This window comes from Chrysochloris asiatica, unplaced genomic scaffold (assembly GCF_000296735.1).
Source record: "Chrysochloris asiatica unplaced genomic scaffold, ChrAsi1.0 scaffold00029, whole genome shotgun sequence".
In the NCBI taxonomy this organism is placed as follows: Eukaryota; Metazoa; Chordata; class Mammalia; order Afrosoricida; family Chrysochloridae; genus Chrysochloris; species Chrysochloris asiatica.
Genome location: NW_006408547.1, coordinates 23,373,035 through 23,390,793, shown reverse-complemented (window position 1 = coordinate 23,390,793; position 17,759 = coordinate 23,373,035). Strand labels below are relative to the sequence as shown.

Genomic DNA, 17,759 nt, shown 5'->3' with positions numbered 1-17,759 from the left:
GCAGCCCGACTTGTAACCACTACGCTACCAGAGCTCCTTGACTCATAGCATAGGAGTGTGAAAAAGACCAGTGCAGTGTTCAGCTCCTGGCACTAGGGGGCACTAACTGACTGATTTTGAACCTGCTTAACAACTGAGCTATATCCATTGGTATAAACTGTAGCATGTGTCTTTGAGAACTTGAATCGACTTTTTTTTTTTAGGTGACAAGGAGAAGGTACTTGGACCATCATGTGTGAGTCTGGCCTTGCTCTTCCCACACACCGATGAGGCCCAGGGCTGAGAGTCTGTGGTCAGGCAGGGAGTCGGGCTGTGAGGTTACTGAGCTCTGGACAGGTTCCTGGAAGCGCTCCTGGATCTCTTACTTAGGAGCATTAGACTGGGAATGGAAGACCAGGCTCCAGCCAGGACCCCCATCCACATTTTAATTCAGTAGAACCCTTCAGTCCAGGGCCATGCTGTTTTAGGGGACAGGGAAGCTCAGTATAGGGGTCTGGACCTTGTCAAGCCTACCACATCCTGGCAGGGTTAGCAAATAGCCCTACAGCTTAAACCACCCAATAACTCAGAATTGGAAAGGAAAATAGAAGAGGCACCTCCATTCACAGGGAGCTCGATCATTATACGAACATTTGGGTTTCCATCACTGATGTGAATGGATCCTCAAAAGATTCCTGAGCAGACACTAACAGCATCATACCAGAAACACAGCCTAGAAAGGTCCTTGGTTGACACAAGGTCAATGCAATAAACAGAGTCCAGGAATGTATTTTCTTGCTAGGAGAATGCAGATCGGTGTCTATTAAACCTGGCGCCAGGGTTATCCAGTACACATGGCCCTGGCAGACTATGTGAGTTGGAGCTTATTTTCTTTTTGAATACATGTAAGGCACCCCTTTATTTTGTCCTGGGTACAGCTGTCCAGTTCAGGGTAATGTTGGCCCGCCCAGGACAGCACACCTCCATGAACAGTGGCTGACCCTGACCTACGGATGAGAAAACGTCACAGAAGAGTCCCAATGCCAATTCTCATGAGTACATTTTTGTTGGTAATCCTTAAGAGGTTCAATTGACACCTTACACCTTGGCTGAGAGGGGAATGCAATGTCTCAATAGAAAAAAACACTGGACTTCAAATGACAAGGTCAGTGGTTCAAGCCTACCAGCAGCTCCACGGGAGAAAGATGAAGCTTTCTGCTCCCACAAAGATGCACAACCTGAAAACCCTGTACAGGGTCACTGTGAGTGGGAATCTACCCAACAGCACGCCACACCCTTGGCCCCTACCTGTATGATGTAAACTTCTTCTCTTGCGTTATACCAGATCTCAAATTTCTTACTGTCTCCCTTCACATTCTCTGTTATGCCAACAGCAGTCATCTGGCAATGACAAAATCGGGGGACATATAATAAGCACGACAGATGTACCAGCTTCATCTTTAAACAATGTCAGTGCACAAATGAAAGGAGAGACGTATTTTATGGGTGAGGGCCATGGATGTACAAAAAACCCACTGGACCTCTAGATTCAAATATGAGAGTTCGTGATCAAGGTTTTCATTCTAACCTAAAAACAAGTTAGAGTGTGTAATGGTTAAGGTTCTGTGTCAGCTCGACTAGACCAGGATATCCAGAGGTTTAGCAGTTGAGATGTGCTGGTTTCCATGGTGATGGAACCTAACACAGGCATCATTAACTCTATGACGAGCGGCCATGAGCAGCCAATCAAGTGAAGGGATGCTTCCTTGGGGGTGTGGTCTGCTCCCAAAATAATGAACATGTGGGCGGGACTCTCTCTCTTCTACTGGGGACCTGTGAGTCTGCAGTTGAAGGCATTTTCTTGATAGTACCCTTTATCTATGTATGCATGCATGTTAAGTATGTATGTATGTATCTATCCGCACACACATATACATTTACATGTTTCACTGGTTTTGTTCTCTAGAAAACCCACTACCATACACTCTTCCTCTCCGGGTCAGTGGATGAAATGTTTCGTTGTTGAAAACAGGCCCTTCACTTACATTTAAGGATTGTTTGTAGCTGTAGGAAGGGGCTTTCTCATACCCCTCTCCATTTTCCTCCCTCTTCTTACAGAAGAGCACTGCTTTCTCATGTAGGAAGAGGTGCCGTTGCATCGGCTTGAACCTGGCCAAGTCCTTCACCTTGCTGTGACCCTTCTTGTGGTCAGTCCAGACGCTGAAGGAGCCCTGCATCAGCAGCTTGCCCAGGTCATTCAGATTCCCCTGGAATATGTGGGAACAAAAGAGCTACGCTGCAAACTGAGGGTGGGAGCTGGCCAGGTTTACAGAGAGGCGAACACGAGTGAGAACAGAGGAGAAAGAAGAAGAAGAAGAGGACAATGATGACGAAGAAATACAGCAACCGCAGCAGGAGACACCATATGGGTATAAAAGGGAGAAAATAGAAATTTGATTTTTACTGCCGTTTAGTACAAATCACCGATCCACAAGCGGCATTGCAGACAACAGACTGTCCCCCTACCCAGTCTTCAAATGACACCTCATCAGGAGGAAAGGCAAGGAAATGCAGTGGTTCTCAAACCTGTCCCAGTTGGGCAAGACTGCCTGCACTAAGGGCACCATCATCAGCTTTAGACCCAGGGGGTCACTGGCTGAGATTTTCTACACATGAGCTATTTTCAGGGGGGTCTGCAGGCGTCAGCCTCAGCATTATCAGGGAGGTGGCTAATCTCAGACCCCATCCCACTTATTGAATGGAATCTGCATTATGGCAATAAAGTCAGGTGAATTGGACGTTCGTTATGGTTTAGGAAGCACAGTTCCGTGGGCCTAGGCTAGCTGCTCTTTAGAACGCGCCATCCAGCAGTGCTATTTAGCATATTCAGCCTAGACCTTCCCGAATGTAGCAGGGCTGTCCTCAGCTGGCCCCCAGCTGGCCACCCCTTACCCCCAGCAGCAGCAAACTCACGTCGTAGCCTGTAATGGCGATTAAGTGCATGGAGTCGTTGACAGCCTTGAGGATGCCGAGGATGGAGCTCAGCGCCTCCTGCAGGTCCTCAGCGCCTTCACAGTTCTTGCTGTATTTCAACATTTCCTGAGGGATGGGGGGCATGGGAGTGAGGGTGTGTGTCCACACCCATCACCGGACACAAATCCTCAGAACTCGATACGTTGCTGTTAGGTGCCAGCGAGTCAGTACCGATTCATAGTGACCCTCTGCACAACAGAATGAAACACTGGCCAGTCCTGGGCCAACCTCACTCTGTATGTTGTTGTTGTTGTTGTGAAGTGCCATCGAGTCAGTTCTGACCCCTAGCAACCCTGTATAGGGTTTCCAAGGAGCCACTGGTGAGTTTGAACTACCGCCCTTGCAGTTCAAACGGCTTTGCAGTCTGGTGCATTAACCCACAGCGCCACACCAGGACTCCTCTCTGTAAAGCTGTTTGAATTCTTAAACTCTGATATGAAAAGTACTCGAACAGTCTTCTGAGAATGCAGACCTTGTGTGGGATCCAAACACAGGCCCTTGCTACATTTAGTATGGCTTCTAAGGTAATCGGTCCCCTGGGAGGAGGAGGAGCACAAAGACAATCCCCCCCCATGGGCAGACTCTGGCCTGGGGCAGAAGCTATCCCGCCCCTCCTCCCCCATACCAGCAGTGTGGATGCTGTAAATCCAAACACCCAGAAGTGCTTGACAGGAGTACAGGTCAGTATGCCCACTGTCCCGAGGGTGGACATACACGCGCAGTTTTTTTTACGGGGTTGCTATGAGTCAGAACCTAACAACAGAAGGACTGTTAGGGACCCTCTGACTAATTTCTCCCAGTGCTCATCACGTCCCCACTTCTAAACCAACTGCTCTTTCATGTCAATGTAGACACCCTGGAAAATAATTCTAATGAAATATGCATATCTGTACCCCCATCCTTCATTCAGATGGGGTTCACGGAGTTGTCTGCTGCTGACAACCAAGGGGTACAGGGCACAGCCCAGTGCTGGACAGTAAGACTGATGTATGAAGACGTCGTAACAGCAGAGAGTGCTGGGAAATCCACTGGCACGTACGTTCCATGAGGGTGGCACCTGTCTGTTTTAATTGACATCTGTATCCTCCGGCCTTTAACACTGGCTAACCCGTAACATGGAGTCCTGGTGTAGTTCTGTAGGATAAACATTGGACTGATACCTGCAAGGCCGACAGTTCAAACCCACCAGGCTGCTTCCTGGAAACCCTACAAAGGGTTGCTATGAGTCAGGATCGTCTCTATGGCACTTAGCAACAACTCACAACACGGTTCATTGGTTGTTTAGTGAGCAATTTTTCACTAAAATGTGCCATGGAGTTGGTTCCCACTCACAGGGACTCTGCATAGGGTGTCTGAGGCTGTCAATCTTTATAGGAGTAGAAAGCTTCAACTTTCTCCCTTGAAGCATTTAGTGGGCTCGAACCATTGACCTTGTGATTAGCAGCCCAATGCATGATTCACTACTCACCAGGGCTCTTCCATGCTGGAAGCCCAATGCACCTCAAACACACCACCCATCGTCAGTGAAAGTTTATATGTTGCGATGACGTTTCAACAGAGCTTCTACACTAAGATAGACTAGGAAGATGACCCTAGTGACCTCCTCTTGAAAACCAGCCAGTGAAAACTCCTCAATCCCGATGGTCCAGTCTGCAACTCATCGTGGGGATGGCACAAGGTCCAGACAAGAGTTTCATTCCCTGGAGTATGGGGTTGCCTGAGTAGGGTGCCAACTTGACTGCAGTGAATGATAACACTCCTGATGTGGTGCTATAAGATCAACACTGGACTCAGAACCACAAGGCCAGCAGTTCAAACCCACCAGCTGCTCCTCAGAAACCCTGTGCAGGGTCACTCTGTGTTGGAACCAACTCAATGGCACTTAACAACATAAAGGCTGTAACAGAGTGGAAGGACGTGGCTCAGAGAAGGTAGCATTTGAAGGAGGCCTGAGGAGGGGAGGTCCAAGGGTGGGAAGAAGCCCAGGGCTCTAGGAGCAGCGTGGAAGTTCCGAGGGTAGTGGGCAGACACAGCAGTGAGTGTTGCAAAGGGTCAGGGAGGAGTCAGGCAGCAGATGAGCTGAGAGGTCAGGGTGGAGCCAGGCCACCAAGAGCTGCGTCCTCTCGGTTTAGATCTCAACCCCTGACGAGCACGTGACTTCCTACAGACAACCGCACCTTGAGTAACAGCTGATACTTGGTGATCCTCTGAACGGGTTTCAGCAAGTAAGAGTCCAGGCTCAGCTTGTGGTCCAGTTTCTTCTGGCATTCCTGTAACCAACGGGACAATCTTTGATTTAGACCATTCCCATTCTTCATTTAGAAAGCCAGCTAGTCAATGAAATTCTGTCCCAAGAAAGGTTCCGGAATATACCTGGAAAAAGGGACAGTCGGAACACTGTCGCCAGAGGCTCTCAGATCGAGGTTTGTTTTGACAATACTTCTCATAAATCTGAAAGTCTTCCATCTGCAGCCAGAAGAGACAAATATCTATGCATTAGAAAACGTCTTAGCAGGTAAAGCGTCTCATGTTATACAATTATCAACGCCTACTTTGGACTCCTTGTGTGGCGCCGCAGGACTGCAAATCACAAAGTCAGCAGTTCAAACCCACCAGCCGCTCCTTGGAAACTCTATACAGGCTTGTTACGAGTCAGAACCAACTCCGTGACACTTCCTAACAACAGCGATTTGGAAGCACATAGGGACCTTTGTGACTTGGTGTGGTTGGTTTCTGAAGGGATTTCCTAGTCCCAGCCTGCACTGCGTGGTTATGTAGTGGTGACAAGGCTCTGCTCCTTATGAGTTTGCCACAGGTATGTCTCATACTGGCAGGTTGCCCAACTGTGGCTTTATTTAACTTTGTTTACTTTTTCATTATTTAAGGGGAGGGGAGAAGGGATGAGTAGGTGGTGTTCAGGACATTTTTAGGGGAGGGAAACTATTCTGTGAATATAATGGTGACACATGACACTAGGTACCTGTCAGGTTCACAGGCAACATTGAACAACAGAAGACAGAACCCACACATGACCTATGACATTTAGGGGTCTGGGGGTGCAAACAGTAGTGCACTTGGCTGCTGATGGAAAGGTTGACGCTGGAGTCCGCCACTGCAGAGGTACCAAAGAAAAGCCTGATCGACTTCTAGGAAATCAGCCACAGGAGACCCTCTGGAGTGTAATTCACACATTGGGGACACATACGGGGGGCCATGAGTTCCAACTAACACAATGGCAACTGTTTCTGTTTTAATACTAAGATATTAATGTGGCCTCATCAGTTTTAACAAATGTACCACAAAAATGTAAGATGTCAACAATAGGAGAGATTGTCGTCGAGCCTGTTCTGACTCATAGCTACCCTCTCGAGGGTTTCTGAGGAGGAGCTAGTGGGTTTGAACTGCCGACTTTACGGTTCGAACCACCATTGTGATCCAGGGCATTATCCCCCAGTGCCATGTCTTTTTTTGTCTTTTTTAAAGCAGTTTTAAACCTTTTTGGTGTATGTTGTTGTTGTTTAGTTCCACCGAGTCAGTTCCAACCTGTAGTGACCCTGTACAGGGTTTCAGAGGAGCGGCTGGTGAGCTTGAACTGCCGACCTTGTGGTTCAAACAACTTTGCAAGTCCAGCATATTAACCACACCAGGGTTCATTCTGGCATATGGGGAACTCTCCATTTTTGACATAATTTTTCTGTAAATGTCAAATTGCTTTTTTAAAAAAAACAAACTTCCCCAGAAGTTTTGTAAATTACGTACGTCATTCTGTCAAAGCGTACAGCCTCCTGTGTGAACTGTAATTGCCCCCAAAGTGTTCGCAGGGCACACGAGGCTCTCAGGCTGTGGTTCCGGCTGGAGCCTGGGCAGGTGGCTTTCGGTGTGAACAGCCAGAATGGCCACTCCTCACAGCAGTGTCCACTACCCTCCTTCTCTGCCCCTCCCTCTGGCCTGGCCTTTCACTTTCTAAAGGAGGTTACCAAGCACTGTGCCTTTATTTCATTGTTTACTGTAGAGAGCTCCGGGGCTGCTGGCTAGGAAGCAGACATGAAGACAGAGCAGTGAGCTTTGAGTAGCCTATAGCTGGCAGTCTGACCCGCAAATGCTCCTGATGACAAACCTATGGTCAATATGAGACCAGAAGAAAGGAGGAATCATGTGGCAAACTACCTTTCACACCAGGGGCCCCATTGAACTCTGCCTTGAATCCCCACACAGTCCTTCCATTGAGACGTCACCTCACTCAACGTTTGGGCAGCTACGTGTTACTCCTACCAGAAGTTCATTTCCTAGGTCTGCTTTAGGCCGATTCCCTCTCTCATGATAAAACATTAGTCCCATAGCGCTGGGCTCTTTGTCACAGTTATAGGACACCGTTTTAACATATATGCCGGCCTGACACAGATAGCCTATTTTTAAAGACGGTTTCCTGAGATTAGCTGGTAGTGATGGGTCTCAAACGTGAGGGTACATCCTAGTCACCTAGCTTTGTTTAGAAACTCAGATTTGTTTTCATTTCTCACCAGAGTCTGATTCAGTAGGTCTAGGACAGGGCCTGAAAACCTGCTTTTCTAGTATGTTTCCAGGACACATCTGGGGGTTCTATGTTGAGAACTACCGATTTACAGAAATGATTCTTCCCACTCAGATTCTCCAATGAGAAACGTACCAATGGTTAGTCTCAAATGAAACCTATACCGTGCCCTTCCTTTCCCACCCTTCCTTTCTGCCTCTTGATCCCAATCATTTATAGAACACCTTGTTTCACTGTGCTTTGAAGATGCTTTTTTTTTTTTTTTTTAAACAAACTGACGATTTCTGACAGCCTTGCACTGAACAAAGTTATTGCTGCCCTATCTTTTCAGCAGCATGTGCTCACTTTGGTGTTTCGATGTCACATTTTGGTAATTCTCACAATAGTTCAAACCTTTTCACAATGTTATTGCAAACTTCATAGGGAACAGAACAGCGTAAACGTAACTTTTCTATACACTGGGCGACCAAAAACTTGGTGTGGCTCTCTTTACTACAATATTTGCTTTATAGCAGTGGTCTGGAACCGAACTGTAGTATCTCCAAAGTATCCTGTGTAAAGAGTCTCAAGCTCTGGCTTCTTTATTTTATGAGATTCACTAAAGCTTACTTCTGTTACTAAGTTACATTTTTCCATATTGTTAACTGAGTAGTCTGTGGCCATCTGCATAATGGAATAACATAAGATGCTGCAGAAATACTTCAATGTCCTGGTGACACACTGGTTAAGCGCTCAGCTGCTAACCTAAAGGTTGGTGGTTCTAACCCACCCATTGGCTCTACGAAGAAAGACCTGGTGAGCTGCTTCTGTAAAGCTTACATACTAGGAAACCTCTGGGACCTACTCTGCCACACGGAAGTGGTTATGAGTTGGAACCAACCAGTACCCAACAACCACAATGGTTTCCAAACTTCTCATTTTGTTTCTTCTTTCCAACAAACCCGTGAGGAAGGCAGGATGGGTACTGTTTAAAGATGAAAAAAGTAAGGCTGACAGAGGTCAAAGGACTCTAGGAGTGAGGTCAAAGGACTCTAGGAGTGAGGTCAAAGGACTCTAGGAGTGAGGTCAAAGGACTCCTCTTTCTTCACAAGGGAAAGAAAAATACATACGACCCAAGATCAGAATTCTTTTCTAAAACCTGCAACCCAAACTTAAGACACTATATAATTTCAGGATACATGAAATCTTTGTGTTTTATATATATCTGGTTGAATTCCTTATTGAGCTTTAGAAAATAAAACACCAAAACTGTCATCTTTTGGTCCTAGCAAAAAGTATGCTATCATCCCAGACAAATCAGAAACATTTGTCATTTCCGACGGTTAGAATGGGAATGCTACTAGAATTTTAAGTCAATGTTACTTAACAATACTGATAAATATGGCATGGCAATATACCCATTAAAAAAAATACATACCCTTTCTAGAAAACATCGTCCAACCAATTCTGGGCAGTCTATATAATTTTCCAGTTCTCTCAGGAATATTCTAGACAAAGAAAATCTGTGTCAGTCATAGGAACACAAACCAGAACAAAATGGCATCTAAAATAACAAATGAATAAAGATTTTCTGGAAGACTTATACTCTTTGCTCTGGATAAGTCAGGAGATGTGCGGCAACAAGACATCATCCTACTTCAGAAACCTGCAGTCTGTATTTGCCCCTCTCAGAAAGCCCGATTCCAGTAAAACTCTCCGATAAACAAACCCAAGCTAAGTGCTCAGCTGCTAACTGAAACGTTTGTAGTTTGAACCCACCAATAGCTACACAGGATCAAGACACAATGATCTACTCGTGGCAAAGATGTGCTGTGGAGTCGATTCCGACTCATAACAACCCTGTACAGGGTTTCCAAGGCTGTAAATCTGTACAGGAGCAGATTTCTCTCGCGGAGCAGCTGGTAGTTTCGAACTGCTGACTGTGAGATTAGCAGCCCAATTCATAACCACTATGCTACCAGAGCTCCTTTCCGGCAAAGATTACAGCCTAGAAAACCCTATGGTGCGGTTCTATGCAGAACTATGAGGTGGAATCCATTCAACCACACTCAACACCAAGAGCACATCTTTAAATCACTAGGTGCCTCTACATCCAGGGACTGTAGTTAGGAATCCAGTGCTGGAGCCCAGAGGGTGTTACTGGAACAGGTGACCTGTTCATTTTATTTCTCAAGGTTTTCTGTAACATCTGTGGAAAGAGGAGAATTCCTGGGGTTGGGTTCAACTGATGAGGTGCTTGTTCCGTCATAAGTGGGTGGGGTGGAGAGACCCTGATGACAGGAGTGAAAAACATGTGCTCAAGGAGAAATCTCAAATGACCCGAAAGATTTTTCAAGTCCAAAGGAGGGTGGGGCCCCAATTCCCATGATCTGCTGGGGTCCTTGGTCCTGAGCTGGGGTATGCCAAGCTTCCTGGACAGCAGAGCTGAGGGGCAGCGTGGGCTCACTCACACTTGACTTTCTTTTTAGGAGACAAAGTCATCTGCAGTACATTTATCTCTGACCTTCTGCACTCTGTCTTACTAATCATTCATCTTCCTTCTCACAAGTTACTATAAATTCTACTTACAGAAAAAAAAAGCAATAAAATTGCTAAGAAGAGCAAAGGATAAGTAACTCAAGGAGAATCATTGATAGTTTTCCAAGAACCACAAAGAGGCCAAAAACTAAGTAAGACATAGCGGGCAGAGAGCTCGCTTTTTGTTCTCAGGAGAGGAGCAAAGGGAGGAGAGAGACATTTCACGTTGCCATCTTTTACAAACCTGGACTTGGGAATAAAAAGGGGTCTTCTAAGAGGTCTGGCATTCAGTGCCTGCCTCAAGTGCCAAGTGTATATATTTCAAGGCAGTACTGACTTCTGCTTACCCAGCAGGTCAGCAGGAAAACAAGGGAGGCAGGGCTGGTTCTAGCTCTTCATATTGACAAGGCAGAGGTGCACTTAAGGAATGGTTCAGCGTCAGCTCCTCTGCGGTGAGCAGACGGGCTGACTGTATGGCTCATTTGTAATTCAGCCAGGCCCTGGGCATTAGTCAGCAAGGCATGGGTGCCATTCAAGCATTCAGAAAAAGTACCCAGGCAAACACCACACCTAGAATCCGTTACTTGTGCCTACAGCTTTTCTGTGAGTTTGCCATCCCCTAAGGGAGGAAGAAACAACAGATTTACCAGCAAAGCACAACCCAGGGAGTTCATTTTCATTTCAACTCCTTGAAGGCAGTTCCTTTGAAAGCTCATGAGCTCACTGAGCAAGTATGTATGAGAAGAGGTGGGGCCCCTAACCTGTTATGGAAGTGATAGATTTCTTCCATATTTCCAAATAAGACATCTTTCTTTTTTTGAAGGCTTGTTGAAATGAGATGCGTCATTAGAGGATTGTCCATCTCCGCAGCATAACCCTGTGAAAGAAAAGAGGTGGGCAAGGAAATTCTGAACCACAGCTGACAGACAGAGACACAAGTCACTTTAAAGGCAGCCCGATCTGTCTGGCAACGGAAGCCACCGATGTTGGTTTGACTAGTTAACAGAGCTGGAGTCTCTGGGTGGTACAAAGAGTTAACACGCTTGGCTGTTAACTTAAAGATTGGAAGTTCGAGTCCCTCTAGAGTCAGTTCAGAAGAATGGCATGGCAATCAGCTTCCAAATAACTCTGTGAACATGCTACGGTGCACAAGTCTATTCTGACACACCATGTTAGTCATCAGCGTTAGGTTAGATTAGCTCTGGTTTTTAAGAGCGAATCCGCACATTATTCACCAATCATTTGTAAGGTGATTATCTAAACAAACATCTACAACCTATAAAAAAATTCCAAATAGCACCAATATTTTCTAGGAATAGGAGTTCCATTCTTTTCCCCTTTTGAACTTTAAAAAAAAAAAAAAAAAGTATAGTATGGTGTGTGTATGTATATATATATATGAGTTTGGTGTGATGTTGTATGTTAATGTGCTAGACTGCAAAGTCGGTTTGTACCACAAGGTCAGTGGTTCAATCTCATCAGCTGCTCCTTGGAAACCTTATACTGCGTCGCTATGGGTCGGAACTGACTCGACAGCTCTTAACAACAACAACTTAAGAGTACGGTAACCTCCTTGGAGGTATAGATGAATGTTTTTCACTCAGTTTCTTCAATTTCTTTAAATATTTTTTCTCTCATCTCATTTTGACATTCCTATATCCTGGAGTCCTGGTGTGGTGCTGTGGATTAATGCGCTGGACTACAAAGTCAGTTTGAACCACAAGGTCGGCGGTTCAAGCTCACCAGCTGCTCCTTGGAAACCCTATACAGGGTTGCTATGGGTTGGAGCCGCCTCGATGGCACTTCTCAAACAACATTGTTGTTGTTGTTATGTGCCATGGAGTCAGTTCCGACTCATAGTGACCCTGTACAGGGTTTCCGAGGCTGTAAATCTTTACGGGAGCAGAAAGCGTCATCTTTCTCCCACAGAACAGCTGGTAGTTTCGAACCGATGAACCTGAGGTTAGCAGCCTGATTTGTAACCACTACACTACCAGAGCTCACAACAACACAGCATATATAAAGGGCACAAATCCTATATGTGTACCTTTATGACTTCTTACACATGTACACACCCATGAACACACATTTGGACCAATGCAGACAGCATTGACAGCTCCCAGCGGGTTCCTTGGTAACCCCTCAGTCAGTAAACCGTCACAGAGGTAAGCCCCATTCTGACCTGTTCACCCTGGACTCGTTTTGCTTGTTCTGGAAGCTCGTCCACATACAACAGAACAATATGTACTCTTTCTGAGTCTGATTTCATTTGCTCCCCATTGTGTTTGCAAAGTCCATCCACCAGCAGTGCAGGGCAGTAGTCATTCTCCCATTGCTGTAGGGGATAGTTCACTGTACACACAGAACTCGACCCATTTTATTCCCGGTCCTGTGAATGGCCATTTGAGTTGTTCACAGTTTCTGGCTATTATGAAGAAAGCTGCTAGGAACACTCTTTTAAGGGCATTGGGTGGACATAGGCACTACCGTTTGAACAGTATCTTAAAAACTAAACTTATACAGAGCGAAACTGATCCCAGTCTCTGGGGTGAGCTGTATGGGTACCCGGCTGCAGAACAGCCAGCTAGCTCCCAAGTGCAAGTTTACCTCCAGGACACAGAGGAGCTCCTCCACGTACACCCGTTCCGTCTCCAGCAGTTCATTCATCACGTGTCTGCGGCCAACATGGAGAGCAAACATAGCATTAGAGCTGGGAAGGACAATGGAAACACAATGGCCCAGACCCTCACTCATGGACAAGGAAATGGACATACCAAGAAGCAAATGACTTGTCCAAAGGCATAGAGGTTGGGGACAAATCAAAGCCCACAGCCTGGACTTGGCAGTGATTACCCTTCCCAGTGTGTATGCTGTCATCATCCATTACACAGTAGGGTTAATTTCCCCTTGTTTTCACTGACCAAGCCAGAACAGTCTAACAATCCATTAGGATGGGATTCCATACCCACCGCCTGGCTTTTTAGCGCTAATCCTTCATGCATGCTTCAAGCTCCCCTCTCTCCCAAGTTGCATATCCCCATCATCCCACCCCTCAAGATTCAACTCCTCCAGCCTTTGTAAGCATCTCCAAGTCTCTTCCACCTAGACGAACCTTATCCCTTTCTGCTTCCACAGAGCCTCCGGTGTTCTTGGCCACTTCCCAATGGGGCATTTTCTTCTCACATCCGAGACCAAGGCTGTGGCTTTAGCATTATTTTAGCTGCTCAAGTGCCGATCACCATTCTCTTGCATATATTGGTTGGTGGTTATGTGCCGTGGAGTCGGTTCCGACTCATAGCGACCCTGTACAGGGTTTCTGAGGCCGTAAATCTTTACAGGAGCAGAAAGACTCATCTTTCTCCCATGCAACAGCTGGTAGTTTCAAACTTCAGTCCTTGAGGTTCGCAGCCCGATTCATCACCACTACACTACCATAGCTTGTTTTGTAATAATGATTCGTTGAATTATTATGTACCCATAATATTCTGAAATCCCACAAGAGACATGGGTTTAAAAAGCAACTCTTCAGATCTTGTTTTATGGACAAGGGCCACATAAAAACTGCTGGTGATAAAGTTGCCTGTTTGCATACACAGAAATAAGGGAGTTGTTTTTGTGTTGAGCATGGTCAATTCAAAGCATTTCAGAACTTAAGTTCTGAAGTTAAGCGCTCGCTGTTAGACAGATGGTGACTGAACCCACCAGCTACTCAGCGAGAGAAAGGTGAGGCTGTCGGACTCCGTACACATGACAGCTTTGGAAACCCTACTAGGGCAGTTCTACCCTGTTCTAGGAAGTCGCTGGGAGTCAGAGCAGACTGGGCAGCGATGGGTTTTTGGTTTTGGTCATGAGCCCCTCAGATATGTGGCTCCAATTTGAACTAGGCAGCAGGGGGTGAGGAGTCTGATGGAACACTCTCCACCTCAAGTCCTTGAGCAGAAACGGAAATCTCTTCTTTTTTCTTGTCTCAGGGCCTTTGCTCCTCACCTCATTCTGGAAGGCTTTCCAGCAACCTTCAGTTCATGAGCTTCTGTGAGGAGCCAGAGACAACAGGACACAGTTCCGGCTCTCACTTTATCCTGATTCCAGATTCCACTCTCCTCTGAGCCCTCCAGAGAGATATGGCCAGGGATGGTTGGGGAAATCCCTCAAGAAGATACCTTCCTTTTTGTATACATTGTTGTTGTTAAGTGCCTTCGAGTCGGTTCCGACCCATAGCGACCCTGTACAGGGTTTCCGAGGGTGTAAATCCTTACGGGAGTAGAAAGCCTCATCTTTCTCCCGCGGAGCGTCTGGTAGTTTCGAACCGTTGACCTTAAGGTTCGCAGCCCGATTTGTAACCACTACGCATACCCCCCTCCAAAAAAATAAACCAAAAAACAGAGGGAATGGAAGCAAATCCTGTTGAATGATGATGCACGGAGGGGACTGTAATCATTGCAATGAAACAGTGAGTATAAAACTGATGTTCTCCCATGTAAACTATCACTCAATTCACAATAAAAACTTAAAAATTGAATACATGCATAAAAGTTCAGTAATTAAACTTTCCAAAGGAGAGGAATAAATATTGATATAGTTAATTCCAATCCTTTACTCGATTGGATTACGTAGTTCTATTTCACTGTGAATAATAATCAAGAAAATTAACTTCTGAATTATAATTTTTCTCATGAATTCAATGAAATCCATTTATTTGAGAGAAAAAAGATATGTGTCTGTCTATATCTGTTGTAAAGTACTTAGGATCACTTTTTTTTTCACTCCTAATTTTGGGGTTGATGATGATCAAAAGCAGGAAGTTGGGTCCAAGTTTCTGTGGGCAGACACCATCAGTATAGGTCTTAGAAACAGAAACTCCACAGAGGTGTCTCTCGGCAGAGCAGGCTGAGTGCTGTGCCCCACTGTGTTGTCAGCCGTGTGGTGCCCTGAGCTCTGGGAATGGATGCCCCAGTGTTTCTAATGGGGATTTGGCTTCTTTTCCATTTGACACTTTGTGCACCCACTTCCTGGTCCTGGGCCAACAGTCTTTCTCGCTTAAAAGTAAAAGATGTCAAGAAAGGGAACTGCTTTTTGGGACATGCTACTATGTACTGGTGTGGCACTGTGGGTTAATGTATCAGACTGAAAAGTTGTTTGAACTGCAAGGTCGGTGGTTCAAGCTCACCAGCTGCTCCTTGGAAGCCCAATACAGGGTCGCTATGGGTCGGAACCGACTCAACTATTTTTCTGACTTTGGGGACTCAAGAATTCCAGGCTACAAAGGGAATCAACAGGGTCTTTTTGTTAGAAAACGACATCCTGTTTAAAGGGCTACCTCTCAGTGAGATGACAAGACCACACAGCTACCACAGTGCCCACAGACACACATACCAATGGGCATGAAGATGGTATGTGGCTTAGTTCTGCTATCCATGAGGTTGACCAGAGTTCAAACCAACTTGATGCCAACTAATAACAACGAAGGTGACTGATATTCTAGAACCTTGCTGTGCACTACAGTAGCCATTGTTGTTGTTAGGTGCCATCGAGCCAGTACTGACTCATAGCGACTTTATGCACAGCAGAATGAAACACTGCCTGATCCTGGGCCAACCTCACTACTGTTGCCACGCTTAAGTCCATTGACACTCCCACTTGGCCAATCCATCTCATTGGGGGGGGGTCTTCCTCTATTAGTCATACATAATTTAATTACACTTGAATAAAACAAAAAATTCCATTCCTGAGCCATACTAGCTACATGGCAAGTGTGCGGCAGTCACATGTGGCCAAAGGGATACCATTTTGCACAGGGTATTTCCACCATGCAGAACGTTGTACACTGGAAAGCTTGCTCTAGAACTTTGAATGCTAATGTTGATGGCAAGTAGAGAACTTTATGAATGACTAGAAGCATTCTTTTCTTATAGCTCCATAGTATCATTTCTGTGACTTCCTTCCTACACTGACCATCTACCTAAAGCTGTTATTGAGAATGTAGCCATGTATGAGCTAGGAGATGCTAAGGGATAAGAAATGAAACACATGTTGCCGGGTACTCGGGTATGTGGGGGCTGGAATTCCATGTGGGTGGCACCATCGCCACACTGCAGGACTGTCAGTGGCTTCTCTCACTTGTTTTTTCTCGTGCTTCAGAGAAGACGGTCCTTGCAGATGCTCTAGGAGCACAACGTGCCATGCGCATGAGGAAGAGGCAGGAGTTACATCAAGGGAGATACCACTGGGGTGGGGAAATTGATCTGGACGGTGAAGGAAGGGGAGGATTGTGACAGGCAGCGATGGGAGGCAGAGGAGGGGAGAGAGCACGTTCTAAGTACAGATCTCACAGTGTGTGAACACAGTACGGTGGCAGGAAGTGAAGTGGGGAACAGACCTGTTTGGGTGAGCTGCAGGGTCTGAGAGGGGAAAGGTAACACTGCAAAAGATACTCAATGCCACGTTTCAGATTTAGGTCTTATCCTCCGAGGAGTGGGCGTGGGGCAGGTATTGGATGCTTCCACACAGGGGAAAAGTTCAATCATCATAGTTTTCTGGAAGGAGCGAAGTGTTAAGGACTGGCAAGAGGTTGACACCAAAGGTAGGGAGCAAGACAGGCTGCTGTGGAAACAGCCTAGGTGTCTAACACAGAGATCTGAAAAACACAACAAAAATGAAGAGGATGGTGCCTACCTACCACTACCAACTGCTCTGAAAGGCACTGCATTAGAAGGTCCGAATAGAGTGAGAGAAAATATGGAACAAAACCAAAAAGTGATAAACAACAACAACAAAAACAGGCTTACAGGTCAGAGAGAGAACGGAGGAACCTGAGATCACAGTCTTTGATCACTCTTGAGGACAACACTAGAAAGGTATGCTCACCATGGAATGGTCAGTCATTTAGGTTCAAAACAGCAACATTTGCCTAAGATCAAAGATGACAAGGGATGGGAAGTGGGGTGGACTGGAAACAGGAACCGCAGGGAGGAAGTGGGATAACTGTTGCTGCACGGAGGGAATTGCAGGCTTTAAGAAACAAAGTGTATGATTTGTTGAAGGTAAAACTGATGATCTTCTCTGTAAACCTTCACTCAGTCAATAAAAGAAAGTTAAAAAATGAAGAGGATGGAAAATAGAAGTTATGAAAGGAGGTGTATGGGGCTGAGTGATATTGGTGGACGTGTAAGAAGGCAAAGTAGGGAGAGAGATTATAAAGGAGAATTAAGGCATAAGGTGGGGAGGCACAAGAGAAGCAAAAAAAAAAAAAAAAAAAAGCTCCAAGCTTCCAAAGTTGGCGGACAGGAGGTCAATGTTCCACTGAAGAAACAGGATGGAGACTGGAAGTCGTCCTGGGGGTGGCAAGAATGGCCACAGGGCTAGCCTTGGACACGCTGACGTGAGTGGGTGAGGAGGATTTAGCACAGAGCCCCTTCTGAGTTTGGTCTTTGCAACCTGGTGTTTCAGTGAAGGGAGACTATGAGCCATCTAAAATTCCCAAAACACACACGGGGCACAGTGTAACTTCTAGAAAAATGCAAGTATTTTGTCATTTTAGATGCAGATATGCCAAACAGAATGTATATTTCATTTCTCACCATCCCAAAATATATGTATGTGGGCGTATGTTCCACTATGTACTTGCCCCTAGTATCAGTTTTGTTCTTACTTTGCAGAATGGGAGTTGGTGTTTTGTTGTTCAGTGCCACTGAGTCAGTTC

General features: G+C 45.9%; 1 protein-coding gene across 1 annotated transcript in view; it reads right to left on the bottom strand.

The window, feature by feature from the left end:
• MCF2L (MCF.2 cell line derived transforming sequence-like) overlaps nucleotides 1-17,759 on the bottom strand; it is a 301,472-nt gene that overhangs the window by 18,219 nt on the left and 265,494 nt on the right. The window contains exons 16-23 of the mRNA XM_006851546.1: nucleotides 12,668-12,734; nucleotides 10,822-10,937; nucleotides 8,961-9,030; nucleotides 5,386-5,478; nucleotides 5,190-5,282; nucleotides 2,953-3,078; nucleotides 2,025-2,246; nucleotides 1,288-1,380 (exon numbers count right to left, since the gene is read on the bottom strand). Coding sequence (XP_006851609.1) covers nucleotides 1,288-1,380; nucleotides 2,025-2,246; nucleotides 2,953-3,078; nucleotides 5,190-5,282; nucleotides 5,386-5,478; nucleotides 8,961-9,030; nucleotides 10,822-10,937; nucleotides 12,668-12,734 — 880 coding nt within the window. The remainder of the gene's footprint in view (nucleotides 1-1,287; nucleotides 1,381-2,024; nucleotides 2,247-2,952; nucleotides 3,079-5,189; nucleotides 5,283-5,385; nucleotides 5,479-8,960; nucleotides 9,031-10,821; nucleotides 10,938-12,667; nucleotides 12,735-17,759) is intronic.